Raw genomic sequence first — 21517 nt, forward strand, 5'->3', positions numbered from 1 at the left:
AACTTTCCTCCAACACCACAGCTCAAAAGTGTCTCTCTTCCTTCGCTCAGCCTTCCCTCAGGTCCAGCTCTCCCATCCATAGGATACTACAGGGAATAACATTGCTTTAACTATGCAGATCTCCGTTGCCAGTGTGATGTCTCTACTCTTCACTCTTTGATCGAGATTGGTCCTTGCTCTCCTCCCAAGAAAGAAGCATCTTCTGATTTCCTGGCCACAGTCTGCATCTGCAGTTATCTTTGTGCCTAGAAATACAAAGTCTGTCACGGCCTCCACGGTTTCTCCCTCTATTTGCCAGCTGTCAATCAGTCTGGTTGCCATCATCTTGGTTTTCTTGATGTTTAGCTGTAACCCAGTTTTTGCCCTTTCTTCTTTCACTTTGATTAGAAGGCTCTTCAGCTCCTCCTCACTTTCAGCCATCAAAGTGGTGTCATCTGCATATCTAAGGTTGTTAATGTTTCTTCCAGCAATTTTCACCCCTGCCTTGCATTCGTCAAGCCCTGCACATCGCATGATGTGTTCTGCATACAAGTTGAATAGGTTGGGGGAGAGGATACAACCCTGTCGTACGCCTTTCCCAATCTTGAACCCGTCTGTTGTTCCGTGGTCAGTTCTGACTGTTGCTCCTTGGTCCTTGTACAGATTCCTCAAGAGAGAGGCAAGGTGATTTGGTATGCCCAGATCACCAAGAACTTGCCACAATTTATCATGGTCCACACAGTCAAGGGCCTTAGAGTAGTCAATAAAGCAAAAATAGATGTTTTTCTGACACTCCCTGCCTGTCTCCATTATCCAGCATCCGGATATTGGCAATTTGGTCTCTCCTTCATCTGCCTTTAACATCCTTAGTATAAAATATATACAATAAACTTGCTCTCCCCTGCCAGGCATTGCAGTGGCCCAGTCTGGTGATCTGGAAAATAAAGTAATGAGTGAAATGGCAGGGAAAGACTTTAGGAAAGAGATAATACCAAGAGACATCCTTTCTGGAGACAAGAAAAGAACGACTTTTATTTATCCAGCTGGCGACTCTGGTGGGACTCGCGTCCCAAAAGCAAACCAGAGCCCCGATCAAGGTGCGGACTGCCCTTTTATAGATGCCAGCTTCAAGCAAACAAAGAACATACATCTTCATACAATATCATCATTCCTACGTCACCTTAGCATCAAATTGTATCTCCTAACATGCAAAAACATGTCTCTGTGTCTAGCTGAAGAGCAGGCATTTTGCAGTCATCAATCAAGGGGCCCAAGTGTAGATGTCAGGAGTGCTCCTTACTCCTAGCACGGGCTTCTCGGACAGGCTTATCTCTTGGAATGTAGAGATAACATTGCTGTGCCTGAACGCAGCTTGCTTTTCAGCTAGGGTTTTCTTACACAGAGAACTTGAAAATCCTATGCATTTCAGTGTTGTAAAATACATACAATTTATAAATCAATCAATAAATATCTATTTTTCCAATATCTCCTCATCATGAGAAAGTGATAGTTTCTAATATATGTAATGTCTTTATGTTTCTGGGTAAACAGTATTTATTGTTGTTGTTTTTTTGTCAGTGTTGATGTGGAGATTGTCTGCTTTGCCTACTCTAGAACATGCAACATATAATTGTCCTTCTTTAGGGATCGCTTTCCAATCTATGATACTATATCTCTCTTTGTGTGTGAATCATATCTATCTATATCTATGTCTGGATGGCTCTTTGTCAGGAGGGCTTTGATTACGCTTTCTTGCCCGGGTGAAGGGAGTTTGCCTGGATGTCCTTAAGTATTTTCTGTTGGTCATGGGTTTCTGTGTGGGCAGTTTGTCCCAATTCTGTCGTTGGTGGGGTACAGAATGCTCTTTGTAAGTGAACAATAAATCCCAGTAACTACAACTCCCAAATGTCAAGGTCTATTTCCCCCCAACTTCATCTGTGTTTATATTTGGGCATATTGAGTATGCGTGCCCAGTTTGGTCCAAATCCATCATTGTTTGAGTCCACAGTACTCTCTAGATGTAGGTGAACTACAACTCCAAAACCCAAGGTCAATGCCCATCAAACCCTTCTTCTAGTGTTTTCTGTTGGTCAGGGGAGTCCTGTGTGCCAAGTTTGGTTCAGTTCCATCATTGGTGGGGTTCAGAATGCTCTTTGATTGTAGGAGAACTATAAATCCCAGTAACTACAACTCCCAAACGTCAAGGTCTATTTCCCCCAAACTTCATATGTGTTTATATTTGGGCATATGGAATATTCATGCTAAGTTTGGTCCAGATCCACCATTGTTTGAGTCCACAGTGCTCTCTGGATGTAAGTGAACTACAACTCCCAAAGTCAAGGTCAATGCCCACCAAACTGTTTTGGTATTTTCTGCTGGTCATGGGAGCCTTGTGTGCTAAGTTTGGCCCAATTCCATCATTGGTGGGGTTCAGAATGCTCTTTGATTGTAGGTGAACTATAAATACCAGCAATGACAACTCCCAAATGAGAAAAAAAACACAATTTTTTGAGTGATGGTCACTTGTTGGCATGATAGGTGTCTTGTAGCCAAATTTGGTGGCAATTTGTCCAGTGGTTTTTGAGTTATGTTAATCCCACAAATGAACATTACAGTTTTATTTATATAGATGACAGAGCTAGAACAAAAAATTGCACCAAACACAGAAACAGAATTGACATACAAGTAGGAATAGAACGTAAACCAAAGGCCATGGAGGAGGCCTCCTGTTGCTGTCCATCAGCCTCCATCTCAGAAGGCTCTTCAAAGCCAAGGAGAGATGTAGCTGGTGAGAAATGGCTCCCCAGTGTCCTCCCCAACTCAGAATACAAGGGATGGGTGGACAGAACTCTCAGGAAAGCAAGCTGCCCCTCCTTTGCCCCTTGTCACAGGTTTGGTATATGAATTAGGACAATTTTGCAAACTCAAGGTGCATCAGCCAGGACTAACAATGCAAATGAATAACACCAAAACTTCTGTCTTCTTCTACCACTCTGTGAGGATTCCTCCCAGCTGCAGTTTTTCTCAGCCTTTCTGGGAAAAAGCCTTTTTGGGGAGTGTTTCAGACCTTTGGCAGGTCACAGGAGGCCAAAGGCTGCAGTGAAGTCCAAGGGAGATGAGCCCTTCCTTGCCCGGCTGAGTTTCACTTTCCCTTTCTGTCCCTGCCTGGCAGAGAAGACAAAGGCACAATCTCTGTTGGGTCTCTCCTGCCCTCTAGCGACCAAGGAGGAGGCTGGGTTGTTGTAGGTTTTTCCAGGCTATACGGCCATGTTCTAGAGGCATTCTCGCAGCATGGGAGTGATCCCGGATTCATCGCTGAGCTTGGAACCCCAGGTCTCAGCGGTGGCCGGGAGAGCTTTTGCACAATTAAAACTTGTGCACCAGTTGTGCCCGTACCTTGGGATGTCAGATCTGGCCACAGTGGTCCACGCTCTTGTTACATCCCGAATAGATTACTGCAATGCACTCTACATGGGGTTGCCTATGAAGATTGTTCGGAAACTTCAATTAGTCCAGCGGGCGGCAGCCAGATTAGTCACCGGAGTGTCATACAGAGAACATACCACCCCTCTGTTATGTCAGCTCCACTGGCTGCCGATCCAGTTCCGAGCACAATTCAAAGTGCTGATCTTGACCTACAAAATCCTGTACGGCTCTGGCCCAGCGTACCTGTCTGAACGGATCTCCCTCTACGTCCCACCTTGGAGTTTGAGATCTGGGGAGGCCCTGCTCTCGATCCCATCTCTATCACAAGTGAGATTGGTGGGGACAAGGAGCAGGACCTTCTTGGTGGTGGCCCCTCACCTGTGGAATTCACTCCCCGGGAAAATTAGGTCATCGACATCCCCTCTCTTTCAGAAGGAAATTAAAAACATGGTTATGGGACAAGGCTTTCGGGCAATCTGGTGGTTAGATAAGGACAATGATGACCAGAATCGAGAGTACTTGACAATGTGGAATGAATTTACGGACTCTGAGATAGCAAACGCTGAGCATTAGATTGTTTTATTGATTTTAATGTATGGACTGACTGTCTTAATTGTTATAATTGCTGTTTACATGTTTTATCCATTGTTATGTTTATGTTGGCATCGAATTGTGCCTTTGTAAGCCGCCCTGAGTCCCCCCTCGGGGGTTGAGAAGGGCGGGGTAGAAATGCCCGCAATAAATAAATAAATTCTCTCCTGACGTTTCACCTCCATCTATGGCAAGCAGATGCAGGTGAAACGTCAGGAGAGAATACCTCTAGAACATGGCCATATAGCTCAAAAAAACCTACAACAACCCAATGATTCTGGCCATTTAAGCCTTCGACAATACGAGGAGGAGACTTTCAAACAAGACATTCTTTCAGGAGACTGCCAGCAAAGGATTGCCACCTTGTCGTGGTGCTGGAACTTGAGCACCTCAATGATGCCACGACCATGAAGGGACACCCAAGATGGGACGGTCGTGGCAGAGAGGTCAGACCAAGCACGATCCCTGGGGAAGGCAATGGCAAACCACACCAGTATTCTCACCAAGAAAACTAAATGAACCAGCACAACCAGAGATATGTTGGTATGCCATTGGATGATGGTTCTCCCAGGTCGGAAGATGGTCGAAATGCTACTGGGGAGGAGCAGAGGAGAAGTTCAACTAGCCCCAGATGTGATGACGCAGCTCGCTCAAAGCCGAAAGGAAGGCTAGCGGTGCTGGAGGTGAACGATGAATCCGATGCTCTAAAGATCAACACACCATAGGAACCTGGAGTGTAAGATGGATGGATGGTATCCTTGAAGTGACTGGCTTGACTCTGAAGGAGCTGGGGGTGGTGACGGCCAACAGGGAGCTCTGGCGTGGGCTGGTCCAGGCATTCACAGAGAATTGGGAGTGTGACGATGTGTAACTTTTATTCTTATGGTTATGTGTTGTTTAAACAGTAGTTAGTAAATGGTAAGTATGTAGAATTATATTTTGTTAGAGATGGTGGCTGGTGGCTTGAGCTGAGTTGCCATAGCAACGGGGGCGGAGCCAACTGTCACTTCACAGCGCAGCTGTTTGAAAGTGGCAGTCTGTGACCGTTAGTGTTACAGGGAAGACTGAATCTCTGGGTGGAGATTCAGGGAATTAATTGGTGACCAAAGGGGTTACAGGAAAGGACCCGATAGTGATAAAGCTACAGGGGGTTATTGATTCTGGGTTAAGAATCAAGGTTTGGCTGGGAGCCAATTCTGTTGAATAGGCCTTTTGGCTTATTTGTTTTGTTGGGACAGTTGTCCAGAAGAGATACATCTGCTTATAGAAACCTCTTGGAAGTCTGTGCCTGAGGTTACTCATGAAATCTTACTAATGTAACCAATCAAGATTCATGCCTCTTGTGAAGAAACAATTAAACATGTTATACTCCTGTTAAAATAAACTTGTTACTGTTTTCCTCAAGCCTTGCCTGATACAGTTTCTCCTAAGTCAAACAGCCTGCATAAGAAGTAAAACCAAACCAGGGACAGTAAATGCTACGCTATCAAATGAATAAATCCTTCTGTAATTAATAGTCCCTTTATAAACTAGCTCCTAAGCTGATATTGATCATTGCCTGGCTTTCCTCACAAATTTGGTGGCAGTAGTTTTACCCTCCTTTACAGGGAGCAACCAGAAAAATTCCCTATAAGAGAGTGACTGCCCAGCCAGGTTAGATTGATGGGCTATCTATCTATCTATCTATCTATCTATCTATCTATCTATCATCTATCTATCTATCTATCTATTCACCTCTCTGTCTGTCTGTCTGCCCAATATTTATTTAATACATGGTCTCTCCCCAGCATGGGATCCAAATAAGATGATGCTGATCTGCATGGGCTGCACCTGTTGGACTGGGCAATGGCAGTCCGGCAACACAATGTAAGTGTCCACTTTGACAGGTGTTCCTGTGGCCTCTCAGAGGAATCGGGCTTCCATCGCTCTGCTCTGTCTTCGAAAGGAAAGTGAAAAACTGGGAGAGGCTTAACGGTGAGGAATTCCAGAGCGAAAGCTATGCGTTTGATCTTCCTTTCCCCTTGTGTTTCCGCAGGTGCCACTCCCAGTGCTTTGACCCCTGGCGTCCCAATGTCTTTCCTTCTCTGGGCAGGCATGTAGCCGGGGGGGGGGGGGGTGCTCCCCCCCCCCGAAATTCTAAGGGCAAGAAGCCCTTACTGGTACATTTTTTAAACTGTTATGTTTATTCATATCATGATCTGATCACCATGCTCCATATATGGGGGTAGTGGGGTAACAATACAAAAGGTTTGCTAGGGTAGACCCTCTTTCACTCAGACTGCCCCCCCCCCCGAAACAAAATCTTGGCTACGGGCCTGTCTCTGGGGGTTCCTTCTCTTCTCCGGCGCCCTCCCCTCCATGGGCAGCCTCTGACGTCTCCCCCAAAAGGGCCGGCTGGAAAGGCAGAACTTCCCAATGGCATGGAAGAGAGAGAGAAAGAGATTTTGACCTAGAGACGAGCATTGGAGGTCTTGCCTTTGGCTGCCACACCTATATCTATACCAATAAAACTGTCATGTTCGTTTGTGGGATTAACATAACTCAAAAACCACTGGGTGAATTGACACCAAATTTGGATACAAGACACCTCTCAGGCCAACAAGTGGCCATCACTCATAAACACACTGAAAAACACAGTGGAAGGGACTTAAAAAGCCAAAAAAGATGCTACAGCACATGACTTCCCTGGCAAACAAGACACACAATAGCATATCCACACTCTCTTCCGGACTACATCTCCCAGCATCCCCTAGGCCAGGCCCTTTAGGAGAGGAGGAGGATGCAAATGCCCTGCTTCCAAGATGCAAGCTTGCTTCTCCTTGGATTCCTTTGAGAGCCTCCCAATCTGGGCATAGTTCCCATTTCCTATTCCTGGACTGCAACTCCCAGTGATCCTCCAGGTAGATAGATTAGACTAGACAAAGATAGATAGTAGGCCTGGGTAACAACGCAAAAATTTGTTTCTAAAATCGATTTGTATTTGGGTTTTTTTTTTGTTTCAATATTTAAAATAATTACAAAATTTTCCTTTTAAAAAGTTCGATATTTACGAAATTTTGAAAATGGTAAAAAATTAACGAATCGATTTCTGAACCAATAACGAATCGATTCGTTAATGGCGGACGCAACCACGAAATACGCTAAAAAACCTCCAAAAACTTCTGAAGCTTCCATCTCCCTCTGTTCTTGACTGTTGGTGTGATATTATAATTTTTTTTCACTAATTAACCCATAAAACTGGCCCAGACATGCGGAAATAATAATGAAACGATCTCGGAGCAATAACGAAACGAATACAATAACGAAATACGAAGCATTTACAAAACGTATTTAAAAATTCGTTTTTTTAAATAATTGCTCCAGAATGGTTCGTTATGGCTTTGTAATTAACGAATTATTAACGAATTACGAATTAACGAAACGAAACCGCCCAGGCCTAATAGATAGGTAAGTAGGTAGATAGATTAGTAGAACTGCTGGGAGCTGCAGCCCAAAATAATAATAATAATAATAATAATAATAATAATAATAATAATAATAATCTTTATTTATACCCCGCCACCATCTCCCCCAATGGGGACTCAGAGCGGCTTACATGGGACCAAGCCCAACAACAAATTAGAATACAAGAAAAATACAAAATTGCAATAAAATAAACAACATAACATAACATGAAGTATAAAATATCAAAGCATATCAACAAAGTACACAGAACATAGAACATAACATGTGCTCTGCTACACAGAAATGCTGGACCACGCTCACAACCACCATGTCAGGCTACACAGCGAAGCCACTGAAATCCACAAGTATTTGGACAATTTCAACAGAGAGGAGGAAACCATGAAAAGGAACAAAATCTGGCTACCAGTATTAAAAAATAATTAAAATTACAACAGCACAACAGAGAGGAAACAAGCAGGGACACCTAATCACCTAGAATCATAGAATCAAAGAGTTGGAAGAGACCTCCTGGGCCATCCAGTCCAACTCCCTTCTGCCAAGAAGCAGGAATATTGCATTCAAAGCACCCCTGACAGATGGCCATCCAGCCTCCGCTTAAAAGCTTCCAAAGAAGGAGCCTCCACCACACTCCCTCCGGGGCAGAGAGTTCCACTGCTGAACGGCTCTCACAGTCAGGAAGTTCTTCCTCATGTTCAGATGGAATCTCCTCTCTTGTAGTTTGAAGCCATTCCTCCATTGCGTCCTAGTCTCCAAGGAAGCAGAAAGGAAGCTTGCTCCCTCCTCCTCCCTTATGACTTCCTCTCACATATTTATACATGCTATCATATCTCCTCTCAGCCTTCTCTTCTTCAGGCTAAACATGCCCAGCTCCTTAAGCCGCTCCTCATAGGGCTTGTTCTCCAGACCCTTGATCATTTGAGTCGCCCTCCTCTGGACACATTCCAGCTTGTCAATATCTCTCTTGAATTGTGTTGCCCAGAATTGGACACAATATTCCAGATGTGGTCTAACCAAAGCGGAATAGAGGGGTAGCATTACTTCCTTAGATCTAGACACTATGCTCCTATTGATGCAGGCCAAAATCCCATTGGCTTTTTTTGCCGCCACATCACATTGTTGGCTCATGTTCACCTTCCTCCCCACGAGGACTCCAAGATCTTTTTCACACGTACTGCTCTCGAGCCAGGCGTCCCCCATTCTGTATCTTTGCATTTCGTTTTTTCTGCCAAAGTGGAGTATCTTGCATTTGTCCCTGTTGAACTTCATTTTGTTAGTTTCGGCCCAATCTGTCAAGATCATTTTGAATCCTGCTCCTGTCCTCTGGAGTCTTGGCTCTCCCTCCCAATCTGGTCCCATCTGCACCAAACGATTGCCCCAGGCACTTCCCAGCCATCAAATGCTAATCAAGGTGGTCAGTTAAAACATTCACATCTGGCTCCAGCAGACAAGAGATCTTTGTCCCACCCTGGTCACTCCACATATATATAAACCCACTTTCCTAGTTCCAACAAACCTCACTACCTCTGAGGATGCTTGCCATAGATGCAGGCGAAACGTCAGGAGAGAATGCCTCTAGGACATGGCCATATAGCTCAAAAAAACCTTCAACAACCCAAATAGTTTTGTTTCCACACTGAGGCTTTGAGTAGAAATCATATGACTATCTCAGAAAGTGACCATAGATGTTATTAGAGACCCGCCTGTGTGTCCAAGGTGTGACTCAGGCTCAAAAAGGGCGGCGAGGACAATAGATACTGAAAATGGGGCTTTCTAGGAGATAGTGTGTTGTTTCCACACGGAGGCTTTGAGCAGAAATCATGTGGCTATCTCAGAAAGTGACCATAGAAGTCATTGGAGACCCGCCTGTGTGTCCAAGGTGTGGCTCAGGCTCAAAAAGGGCGGTGAGGACAAAACAGCGAGAGAAGCAGAACATTTGGTTTGGTTCCCAAGGAGAGAAGAAGGCAGGTAGACCAGAAAGGTAAGGAGGCTCAGACTGATGGAGAAGTAATTTACAACTGGGATGTGGTCGGGATGCTCAGGAGTCATTGAATGGCCTCCCCTTTTGTCCCTCCGCAGCACCTGGGTGTACCATTTAATTCTGTGCTGAAATGGGTACAGTTGCACCCGGTGCCTCTCATAGTGATCAAATCAAATCAAAATATTTATTTCGGTCATTGACCAGCACAGGAAATAGTGTCACATTTCCAGACAAACCTGGCATGTTTGATACATTAAAATATAAATATAACTACTAAAAACACAATATGGGTGAGGGAGCAGAAGGGGAAACAGGGTAAAAACATACAATGCCCAGACCCATCACCAAAATGTAGATTCAGGGAAGAAGATTACTGGACACACAGTTGACTTTTGGAACTAGTCATTCCCTGGCGGATGTTGCATGCTGCTGCACAGAACTTTGCGACATTGTAGGTTGTAGCTGAATTAGTATCTGCAAGTAGCAGGGAGGTATAAAATTGTCCTGAATGGCCTGGGTGCTTGTCTATGAGAGGTAAGATAAGCCTGGCACGGGTATCCCTGTAGAACGGGCACTGAAGGAGCACATGTTCTATTGTTTCTCCATGACCCGAGTCACAGGGGCAGAGTCTCTCTGGGAAAGGGATCTTCCGGTAGCAGTCTTCGAGTACAGCTGATGGGAGAGCGTGGCATCGGGCCAGGGTGAAATCCCATCGATGAATAGGAATCTCTAAGTATGTTAAATATGCCATAGGGGAGGCAAGGTATCTGCTGTCTTCACTGATAAGGAAGCTTGGAGCCGAGGCCAGATCTAGTTGGCGCTCTGTGTCTGATACGTTGTTTAATAAGTGCTTTGGCTTGATTGTAATCCATAGCTAATAGTAGACCTGGAGAAAATCCCAATCGAGGAGATTTTGGATGCTACCACCTGCTTCCATGTGGATTGGAAGTCATCCTCCATGGTTAGTGGGGCAAGGCCAAGGGGTGCACGGGACAGTCTGAGCCAGAGGTTAAGTATGGCCACCCACACCCTGGCCTCCGCTCTCATAAAGCCCATCTCTAGTCGCAGAGTGGCATTAGAAACGCATTTAGGGACCTGCAAGGCCGATCTCAGAAACTTGGACTGGACCAGCTCTAATGGGGCAAAACTGGGGAAGGGGCCCAGCTGAGCCCCAGACAAGAGTTGGGCTAATGACTTGGCTTCAAACAGCTTGAGCGCTGCCGGTGTGAAGTGACCCTCTCTTGTCCTGAGATATTTAAGAATGGCAATTGAGCTCCCCTGCGCGGTGTTGGCTGCTTGATTCCCATGAGCTCTTCTGCTACCATTAGATTGGAAAACTACACCTAGATATTTGAAGGATGTAACTTGTTCAATTTTATGACCATCTATGCTCCAAGAGTAAGTCCTGGGCCTATTAGCAAAAGCCATGATTTTAGTTTTATTGTAATTGAGTTGGAGCTGATCTGTGTTGCAATGTTGTATTAATGCTCTCAAAGCTCTTTTGAGCCCAATGGGTGTTCTAGAGAGTACAGCAGCATCATCTGCATAAAGCAGGATGGAGATGTGTCTTCCCGCCAGCTTTGGGGGGTGGAAGTCCATGTTTTGAAGCTGGTCCACTATGGAGTTTATATAGAAGTTGAACAGCAAAGGGGCCAGAATGCAGCCTTGCTTGACACCCTTGCATGTTTCAACAGCCTCAGTGAGGTGGCCCTGTGGGTTGCATCTTACTTTGAGTGTGGTCTTTTCGTGAAGTTGGCATATTAGATATAGTAGACGGCGATCAATTGTAGAACTCTCCAGTTTTTCCCAAAGTTTAACTCGCAAGATGGAATCAAATGCTGCTTTAAAGTCAATAAAAGCAGCATATAGTGAGGTTATGTTTTGAGAGGAATATTTTTCCACAAGGTGTTGCAGCACTAGGCACTGATCTATGATGGATCGACCTTCCCTGAATCCAGCTTGCTCCTCAGCTAATATGCTTTCTTGTTCCAACCAATCTTGGAGTTTCCATTGTAGATGTCTAGCATATAGCTTGCTGATAGTGTTAAGGAGGCTGATTGGTCGATAGTTTGCAGGATCATCCTTTTTCTCTTTCTTTTTATAGATGGGAACAATGATTGCAAGCCCCCAATCCTTGGGGATTTGGCCATGGTTGTCAATACAAGTAAAAAGTGAGGCTAGGATGGGGGTCCAGAAATCTCATAGTGCAACCCTCCCAGAGACCTTCCATATTGCATCACCCAGTGGTTGTTCTCCCTCTGTGTGTCTTCAAGTGGTTGGTCAACTTAGAACATCCATGGGTTTCAGAGGCAAGGGATTCTCTGAAATGGTTTGGCCAATTCCTTCCTCTGGACTATCACTTACAGCACTTGGGATTCCTTGGCAGTTCTTCTGGCTTTCAGGAGGATCTTCTTTTTGGACTTCCACTCCCAGAATCCCCAGCCAGCGTACCTTTCAGAGGGTTTTTTTGGGCAAGGAATCCTTGGAGATAGTTTTGCCAGTTCTTTCCTCTGAAATACAATCAACAATACCTGGTATCTCGTGAGCCATCTCCACCCAAGGACTGGCCAGAGCTGACTCTGATGAGGTTCCAAGATCAAGTAGAACAGTGGCACTCAACCTGTGGTTCCCCAGGGGTTTTGGCCTACAACTCCCAGAACTCCCAGCCAGTTTACCAGCTGTTAGGATTTCTGGGATTTGAAGGCCAAAAACATCTGGGGACCCACATAGAATCCTGGAATCCTAGAGTTGGAAGAGACCTGGCGGGCCATCCAGTCCAACCCCTTTCTGCCAAGGAGCAGGAAAATTGCATTCAAAGCATCCCTGACAGATGGCCATCCAGCCTCTGTTTAAAAGCTTCCAAAGAAGGAGCCTCCACCACAGGCTGAGAAGCACTGAGGTAGCATCTTGCGTACAGCAATCTACTTTCCACCAAATGTTGTTGTTCATTCGTTCAGTCGTCTCCGACTCTTCGTGACCTCACGGACCATCCCACGCCAGAGCTCCCTGTTGGCCGTCACCACACCCAGCTCCTTCAAGGTCAGTCCAGTCACTTCAAGGACGCCATCCATCCACCTTGCCCTTGGTCGGCCCTTCTTCCTTTTGCCTTCCACTTTCCCCAGCATAATTGTCTCCTCCAGGCTTTGCTGTCTCCTCATGATGTGGCCAAAGGACTTCACCTTTGTCTCTCATCTCCTTCCCTCCAGTGAGCAGTCAGGCTTTCTTTCCTGGAGGATGGACTGGTTGGATCTTCTCGCAGTCCAAGGCACTCTCAGGACTTTCCTCCAACACCTCAGCTCAAAAGCGTCTCTCTTCCTTCGCTCAGCCTTCCCAAAGGTCCAGCTCTCACATCCGTAGGTGACTCCAGGGAAGACCATGGCTTTGACTACGCAATGGATCTTTGTGGCCAGTGTGATGTCTCTACTCTTGACTATTTTATCGAGACTGGACATTGCTCTCCTCCCAAGAAGGAAGCATCTTCTGATTTCCTAGCCACAGTCTGCATCTGCAGTAATCTTTGCAGATAGAAATACAAAGTCTGTCATGGCCTCCACATTTTCTCCCTCTACTTTCCACCAAATGACCTGGTTGTAATTGTTGCTGGCAATCTCAAATGCTGATTTAATCCTATGGTTTTGTTTTCTCACTCTCTGTCCCATGGGAACTGCTCTTTTTCCCATCTCAGGCTTGCCCAAGAAACCTCAACTGTGTCCCAGCTCTGACTAATCTAAACAAAGAATACAAGCAATAGGAACAGGCAACCCTATGAATGAGACATCTCTTAGGGCCCCTTGCATGGAACCCTAGAATCCTCGAGTTGGAAGAGACCTCCTGGGCCATCATCCAGTCCAACCCCATTCTGCCAAGAAGCAGGAATATTGCATTCAAATCACCCGACAGATGGCCATCCAGCCTCTGTTTAAAAGCCTCCAAAGAAGGAGCCTCCTTCTACCACACTCCTTCCAGGGCAGAGAGTTCCACTGCTGAACAGCTCCCTCTCACAGTTTGGAAGTCCTTCTTCATGTTCAGTTAGAATCTCCTGCCTTTCCTGTAGTTTGAAGCCATGGTGCCATTGTGTCCTGGTCTCCAATTCAATTCAAGAGAGATATTGACAAGCTGGAATGTGTCCAGAGGAGAGTGACTAAAATGATCAAGGGTCTGGAGAACAAGCCCTATGAGGAGCAGCTTAAGGAGCTGGGCATGTTTAGCCTGAAGAAGAGAAGGCTGAGAGGAGATATGATGAAGGCCATGTATAAATATGTGAGAGGAAGCCACAGGGAGGAGGGAGCAAGCTTCCTTTCTGCTTCCCTGGAGACTAGGATGTGGAACAATGGCTTCAAACTACAAGAAAGGAGATTCCATCTGAACATGAGGAAGAACTTCCTGACTGTGAGAGCCGTTCAGCAGTGGAACTCTCTGCCCCGGAGTTTGGTGGAGGCTCCTTCTTTGGAAGCTTTTAAACAGAGGCTGGATGGCCATCTGTCAGGGGTGATTTGAATGCAGTATTCCTGCTTCTTGGCAGAATGGGTTGGAGTGGATGATGGCCCAGGAGGTCTCTTCCAACTCTTGGATTCTAGGATTCTAGGGCAGCAGAAAGGAAGCCTGCTCCCTCCTCCCTTACAGCCAGGCAGCCATTCTTTGCCTTAACAATAGACAATTTCCATCACATTTAAAATAGAATTATAAAATACCTACATTGAAACCTTTAAAAACATATAGAACCACTACCTTCAGTATTAGCCTCGTTATCCAAAATCATCGTCTAAGCCGTTCCAGTATTGAATTTTGATTTCACATAGTGCTCATCTATTGCACTAGGTTGTTGTAGGTTTTTCGGGCTGTATGGCCATGTTCTAGCAACATTCTTTCAGCCTCATCTGCAACACACTTTTGTCCTTGATGCACTTTTTTTTTGTCGTGTCAGGAGCAACTTGATAAACTACAAGTCTCTTCTGGTGTGAGAGAATTGGCCATCTGCAAGGGGGACCTCTGATTGGCTGGATTCAATTTCAGTTTGTTCGCCCTCATCCAGATCGTCACAGCAGCCAAGCACCGGTTCAGGACCTGGACAGCTGCCTTAGTAGCGGGTGGGAAGGAGTGACAGAGTTAGACATCATCTGCATACAGGTGACACCGCACCCCGAAACTCCGGATGACCTCCCTCAGCGGCTTCATGTATATGTTAAACAACATGGGAGACAGTATTGAACCCCACAAGACAAAGGATGTGGGGTTGAACAGGTGTCTCCCAATAACACCATCTGGGTGTGACCCTCTAGAAAGGACCACAGTGCCCCCCAGGCCCATTCCGGCAAGGCGTCCCAGAAAGATACCGTGGTCAACGGTATCAAAGGCCGCTGAGAGGTCCAGCAGAACCAACAGGGACACACTCCCCCTGTCCAGCTCCCAAGCTAGTTTCATTGGGGGCTGTGCAGTGGTGGTTGGGATGTGGAGGGATGGGTGTGTTTGTTGTTTTGTGGTGTGTGCTGCTGGGCAACACATTTAATTTTGTTGTGCAATAGTACAATGTCAATAAAGTTATTCTATTTCCAACCCTCCTCGGCATGGACAAGGACCTTTCCTGATCTGCCTGCAGAGATTTAGGTTTGCACAGAGAATATAACGCGTTGTATCTCTCCCTTTCCCCAGGAGTTGGCACTGCCGCAGGGACTGAACCGCGTGACTCCTTCTCAGTGGGGCGTTATAGCTGGAGCAACGCCAGGTAAAGATTCAACTAGCCCTGAATATAGGAAGAGGAAGCGGGCACGCCTGGCACCTGTATTGTACAATTAATGCAGTTTGACAACACTTGAATTGCAATCACTCAGTGCTATGGAATCATGGGAACTGTAGTTTGATAAGCTCCTGGTGGTGCAGCAGGTTAAACCTCTGAGCTGCTGAACTTGCTGACCGAAAGGTTGGTGGTTCAAATCTGGGGGGAGCGGGGGGAGCTCCCGCTATTAGCCCCAGCTTCTGTCAACGTGGCAGTTTGAAGACATGCAGATGTGAGTGGATCAATAGATACCGCTCCGGCAGGAAGGTAATGGTACACCATGCAGTCATGCCAGTGGCCACATAAACTTAGAGGCATCTACGGACAACACCGGCTCTTTAGCTTAGAAATGGAGACGAGCACCAGAGTCGGACATGACTAGACTTCATGCCAAGGGGAAACCTTTGCCTTTCCCTTTAAGACTCTGGCACTATTTTGCTAAAAAGGCTAAAGAAATTGTAAACCTGCCCTCCCAGTATTCTACAGCATTCAACCATGGTAGTAAAAGTGTCAGACTGCATTAATTCGACAGTGTAGATGCACCCCCAGTCTCTCATAAATGTTTACCGAGTGGCTTGAATATTCATCTCAGTTTGGGATGACAGGTTTTGCATCTTGTCTGGAATCACAGGACTTGATCCCATTGAAGCAGGGAGGTGTTTGGCAGAGTAGAGCTCAATCAGACTCTGTGTTGAAATGAAACGCATGATTCTGTCGATGCGGTGATAAAACTTGGATGGATTGCAGCCATAAAGTAATTAGCTTTATTTACATTATTTACATCGCAGCACAGAGCTAGGACGTCTGCTCCGGCAAAATCATCTCAGCAAGATGGCTGTGCTGTCGCGTGCTGGGCCTATAGCAATTGGCTTTTGAACAGGACGTGCTCTTTGTGCCCAGCAGGAAGCCGCGGTGCCTCAGATGAGAGACCCTATGGGTTTTCCTATACAAAGTCTTTAGAAGCCTAAAAGTTTAACAAAGTTCTTTATTATTGCTTAGGTCTTCAACAAGCAATCTTAGATCTTCAACAAATCAAACAAATACTTCAAGGCTTTGAATCAACTGGTGGCTTGCTTAAATCTTGCCCACAAGGGACAGTCCGCTTGCTTGGAGAACTATTTCTTTCCTTTATGAGGAAAACTAGGGCTGGGCAACCACGGAAAAATTTGTTTCTAAAATCGATTCGTTTTTAGGAGGGTTTTGCATTTCGTTTTTTAAAAGAATTCTGAAATTTTTCTTTTAAAAAGTTCGATATTTACGAAATTTCGGAAATTACGGAAATTACGAAACAAATACGAAACAATTACGAATTGATTCGTTAATGGCGGACGCGATTGCGCAATATGCTAAAAAACCTCCAAATGGGACAGGGGGAACTTCTGAAGCTTCCCTCTCCCTCTGTTGTTGACTGTTGGTGTGATATTATAATTTTTTTTCACTAATTAAACAAAAAACAACTATAAAACTTGCCCCAGACATGCGGAAATAATAACGAAACGACCTCAAAACAATAACGAAACGAATACATAACGAATCCGAAGCATTTACGAAACGAATTTAAAAATTCGTTTCATTTTTAAGTTGCTCCAGAACGGTTCGTTATCTCTTCGTTATAAAAAAATAACGAATTTTTAACGAATTACGAATTAACGAAACGAAACCGCCCAGCCCTACTGTTTGGGATGACAGGTTTTGTGTCTTGTCTGGAATCATAGGACTTGATCCCATTGAAGCAGGGAAGTGTTTGGCAGAGTAGAGCTCAATCAGACTCTGTGTTGAAATGAAACGCATGATTCTGTCGATGCGGTGATTGCAGCCGTAAAGTAATTAGCTTTATTTACATTATTTACATCGCAGCACAGAGCAAGGATGTCTGCTCCGGCAAAATCATCTCAGCAAGATGGCTGTGCTGTCGTGCGCTGGGCCTATAGCAATTGGCTTTTGAACAGGACATGCTCTTTGTGCCCAGCGGGAAGCCGCGGTGCCTCAGATGAGAGACCCTATGGGTTTTCCTATACAAAGTCTTTAGAAGTCTAAAAGTTTAATAAAGTTCTTTATTATTGCTTAGGTCTTCAACAAGCAATCTTAGATCTTCAACAAATCAAACAAATACTTCAAGGCTTTGAATCAACTGGTGGCTTGCTTAAATCTTGTCCACAAGGGACAGGCAGCTTGCTTGGAGAACTATTTCTTTCCTTTACGAGGAAAAACCTTTTTGACCCCTCTCAGGGCAATCTGCTTTCTAGGCTTTGCTGGTGTGGGCCCTACTCCCGGCTCCAAATTGCTTCTTGGGTACCTGAGTATTGTAATTTTTTTACAATTAATATAATTCAAAAAATAGGATTTTTCCCACAAAAGTTGTAGGTCCGTTTCTCCAACCCCAACAAGGGTTTTGCTGTAAAGCTGTTTCTCTTAAAATCCTTTCTTTAGATACTGTTCTTAAAGCTGTGAGGCTGTAAATTCTCCAACCAGAACTTTTGGGACTGTTTCCCCCCAGACTTTGTAAGAAACGAAGCTTCTCTACAGGTAGAAAACTTTCACGTCCTGTAACTAAGCTTCCAATTGTAAGACTGAACTAAAATGGTTCCCTTTCCCTCCTGAACCTGGAAAAAAGGGCGGAACTAAAACTTAACGATGATAGACAGGTGGCTAGCCCCATGACTGCAGCCTAGCATGAACCAGCCAACTGCAAAATGCATGGCCAGAACAAGCACATGCAAACGCTCAAAGAACGAAAGGGAGTTTGGAGCTCCTGGTACAACCGTACCAGCACAATGGCGATTACAGCCTTCTCCTTCTTCAGGAAAGACACACCTCTCAAATAGTTTCCTGATGACCAAAGTCTGGTATTATCAGAGGAAGTAGGAAGTCATTTCACATCTCGTCCTGCTAGGACAAACTCAAACCTCTGTGGTCTGTTAACTCTACACATGCTAGGCAGCTTTTACAAACACTCGATCACAGCTTTAAAAACATACACTTTGAAATCTCCCAATAAATCAAACACAGCAATAACAATCCCCTCTGAGATTGGAACAAGGGTTGGTTTTAAAGCTTCTATATACAACAGTTACATTTCAAAAACCTCTTGACATATTATCTATGCTTAATACCATACATCTCTACTTCTGGTCTCTTAGAGTTCCTTAGACTAACACATACACATGATATCTTTTTTCAAAAGGCCCTGCCAAATCGCACATTGACAGTTTCAAACATTTCATTAACTTTTATCTTTGACCTTTTGTAAAACTTGATTGGCTTCACTCAGAGGCGGCCCTAGGTAATTTTCCACGGTAAGCAAACAGTATTTTGCCCCCCCCCCCCCAACCAATCATTGATATATATTTTCTGTTTGTCATGGGAGTTCTGTGTGCCATATTTGGTTCAATTCCATCATTGGTGGAGTTCAGAATGCTCTTTGATTGTAGGTGAACTATACATCCCAGTAACTACACTTGCCGCACTTGCTCCCTTGCCTGGCCCGCTTTGGGTCCAGAGGCATGCCTGAAGACCCCGGCGTGTGCACCAAAAGTCACCTCTTCTCCTGACTTTCTCCTCAGCCATTGGGACCAAGAGAGAGAGAGTGTGAGAGAGAGAGAGGTGGAGATGCCCACCTTTCCTGAAGGTAGGCGCAAAAACAAAGGAGGGAGCGGAGGTGGGAGATACCTCCAGCCGGAGGGGCTCTCTCTCTCTCTCTTGGTCCCAATGGCTAAAGAGAAAGTCAGGAGAAGAGGCAACTTTTGGTGTGCACGCTGGGGTCTTCAGACACGCCTCCGGACCCAAAGTGGGCCAGGCACGGCAGCTCCGCCCCTTGGCCCACCCGTAGATTGGGGAGAGGAGAGGAGGTGGTGGAGCGCCGGGGGATCAGGAAAGAGAGCCGGTCATGGGGAAGGGATCGAACCCGGAGAACGATTGAGTGGCCGGGTGGAGCAGGAACGAGAGGGGCTAGGCGAGGCTCAAGGGCCCGGCCCCTTTGGGAAGAGGATTGCCCGGCAGCGAGGCAAGAAAGCCGAGGCTCCCCTCGGACTGCTAGGGCTATTGTGAGCTGAGGGGGCGCTCCTCAAGTGGCAGTCGAGGGGCATTTACAGAGGCGCCTCTGCGCCCCTGGCAAAAAAAAAGTGTTCTGCGACCGCTTACTTCGCATAATGGATGAGCTGCCCCTGGCTTCACTTTAACTTCAATAACAGATTCCCTACCTTCAACACACTGTTAAATCCATCAGTTGTGCTCAGTATTCTTTCAGTTGATTTATCATCACACTGTAGAGATTTGGCAAACCAAGAATGGGCAACTTGGAAGTCCCTGAATAGACTCAGAACCGAAGAGAGCAGATCAAAACCTGGCAAAATGGCACTCCCTAAAAGAATCCCACAGCTTGGGAGCAGAACAGACAACTCCGCATCTGTATGCTTGTCCATTGTGCCCTGCCTCATGTACAGAGGAGGAATTGCTGGAGGCTACAGACAATGCCGTCTCTGTTGCCCGTTTTTGGTCAAAAGATATTTAGCTTCCTGTGCACCTTCTGTTTTTATCAGTTTTATACTAATTTGTGCAATGCTTTTGTTACAAAATAAATAAAATTCCCAGAACAGTCCTCAGTCCAGAGTCCCATTGGTGCACTGCTAGTGCAAGTAAGTTCCACAACTGGTTCAGGTCCTTCCCCACTAATGGCTGCTTTCTCTCTCTCAGATTGTGAAGGTGAGACTCTGTGAGAAGAGATGGCACACTCAACCTCAGAGGAGAGAGAAAAGAGACCAGCACACACACTCTTTGAAAGGAACAACCCCATAGAAGGAAGCCACCCTCCAGTGTATGGTCTCCCTCTGGAAAAGGAAGCAAACTCAGCCTCCCTACCTAAGTACCACCTAGGAGAAGAGAACCTGAGGGCCCCCAACAAAGTCATCATGATGATGGGAGCAACAGGGTCTGGGAAGACCACCCTCATCAACGGGATGGTCAACTACATCCTGGGCGTCCAATGGGAAGACGAATTCAGATTCAAACTCATTCACGAACAGACCAATCGGAGCCAAGCTCAAAACCAGACTTCTGACGTAACAGCTTACGTGGTGAATTATCAAGAAGGCTTCAGAGTTCCTTATTCTCTCACCTTTATTGACACCCCAGGATTTGGAGACACGAGAGGAATCGAGCATGACAAATTGATCACAGAGAAGATCAGGAAGTTCTTCTCAATACCAGGAAGCATAGATCACATTGACTCCGTCTGCTTTGTAGTCCAGGCCTCCTCAGTCCGTTTGACACCTTCCCAGAGATATATATTTGACTCAGTCCTCTCCATTTTTGGGAAAGACATAAAGGATAACATCCAAGTCCTGGTCACCTTTGCAGATGGACAGACCCCTCTTGTCCTGGAAGCCATTAAGGAATCTGATGTGCCATATGTCAAAGATGCCAGAGGGACACCCATCCACTTCAAATTCAACAATTCTGCGCTTTTTGTCAGCAATTCTAGAGAGTGTGCAGGAAGCCCTAGTTTTGATCAAATGTTTTGGGAAATGGGTAAAATGAGCATGAAGACCTACTTTGACTCCCTGAACAACTTGGAAACTAGAAGTTTAACTCTGACAAATGAAGTCCTGAGAGAACGGAAGGAACTAGAAATTGCCCTGGCCGGTCTGGAGAAACAAATCAAAGTTGCCTTGACAAAAGTACAAGAGCTGGAGACAGTGCAGAAAGCTGTGGACCAGTTCAAGGCAGACATAGAGAACTTTGAGTGTGAGATACCAAAAGAGGAGTCCGTCAAGCAAGACACTGAGTATTGTGCAACCAATTGCAGCAAGTGTGAGTTCACTTGCCACTATCCTTGTTGGGATACAGGAAACCGTTTGAATCGCTTTTGTGCAGCAATTCGTTTCTTCTCAGGTAAATGTAATGTTTGTCCTGGCCGTTGCTCTGTGAGTGATCACGTTCAGGGATATTTCATCTATGAAATGAAAACCATTATAGAGAAGATAACCATTGAAATCCTGAAGAGACAGTATGAGAAAAGTATAGAAGGTAAATTCACCTCAGAATCATTGCTGAGGTGTCTGAAAATAGAGGAGAAGGAAGCAAAGAAAAAGGTAGAGGAACTGACTGAGAAGGCGAGCCAAAGCCATCGGCGCCTTCAGGAAATTGCCCTGAAGCCCAACTTGCCCTCCACTGAAGACTACCTTGACCTCCTCATCCAGGAAGAAGAAAAATACCAAAAACCAGGCTATCCGGAAAGAGTCAATAACTTGAAGAGCATGAGGAGACAGAGGGATCTGATGGGAAGATTGCCAGTGAGGCTCCTCTGA

The 21517-nt window shown here is 45.6% G+C and overlaps 1 protein-coding gene across 1 annotated transcript; it reads left to right on the plus strand.

The window, feature by feature from the left end:
• The first annotated feature begins 19907 nt into the window (after positions 1–19907).
• On the plus strand, positions 19908–21517 carry LOC132779708 (uncharacterized). Its single transcript, XM_060783377.2, has one exon. It carries the CDS (start codon positions 19934–19936, stop codon positions 21515–21517), a length of 1584 nt encoding a protein of 527 aa, XP_060639360.2. The 5' UTR covers positions 19908–19933.

The sequence above is a fragment of the Anolis sagrei genome, chromosome 6 (assembly GCF_037176765.1).
Source record: "Anolis sagrei isolate rAnoSag1 chromosome 6, rAnoSag1.mat, whole genome shotgun sequence".
NCBI classification, from domain to species: Eukaryota; Metazoa; Chordata; class Lepidosauria; order Squamata; family Dactyloidae; genus Anolis; species Anolis sagrei.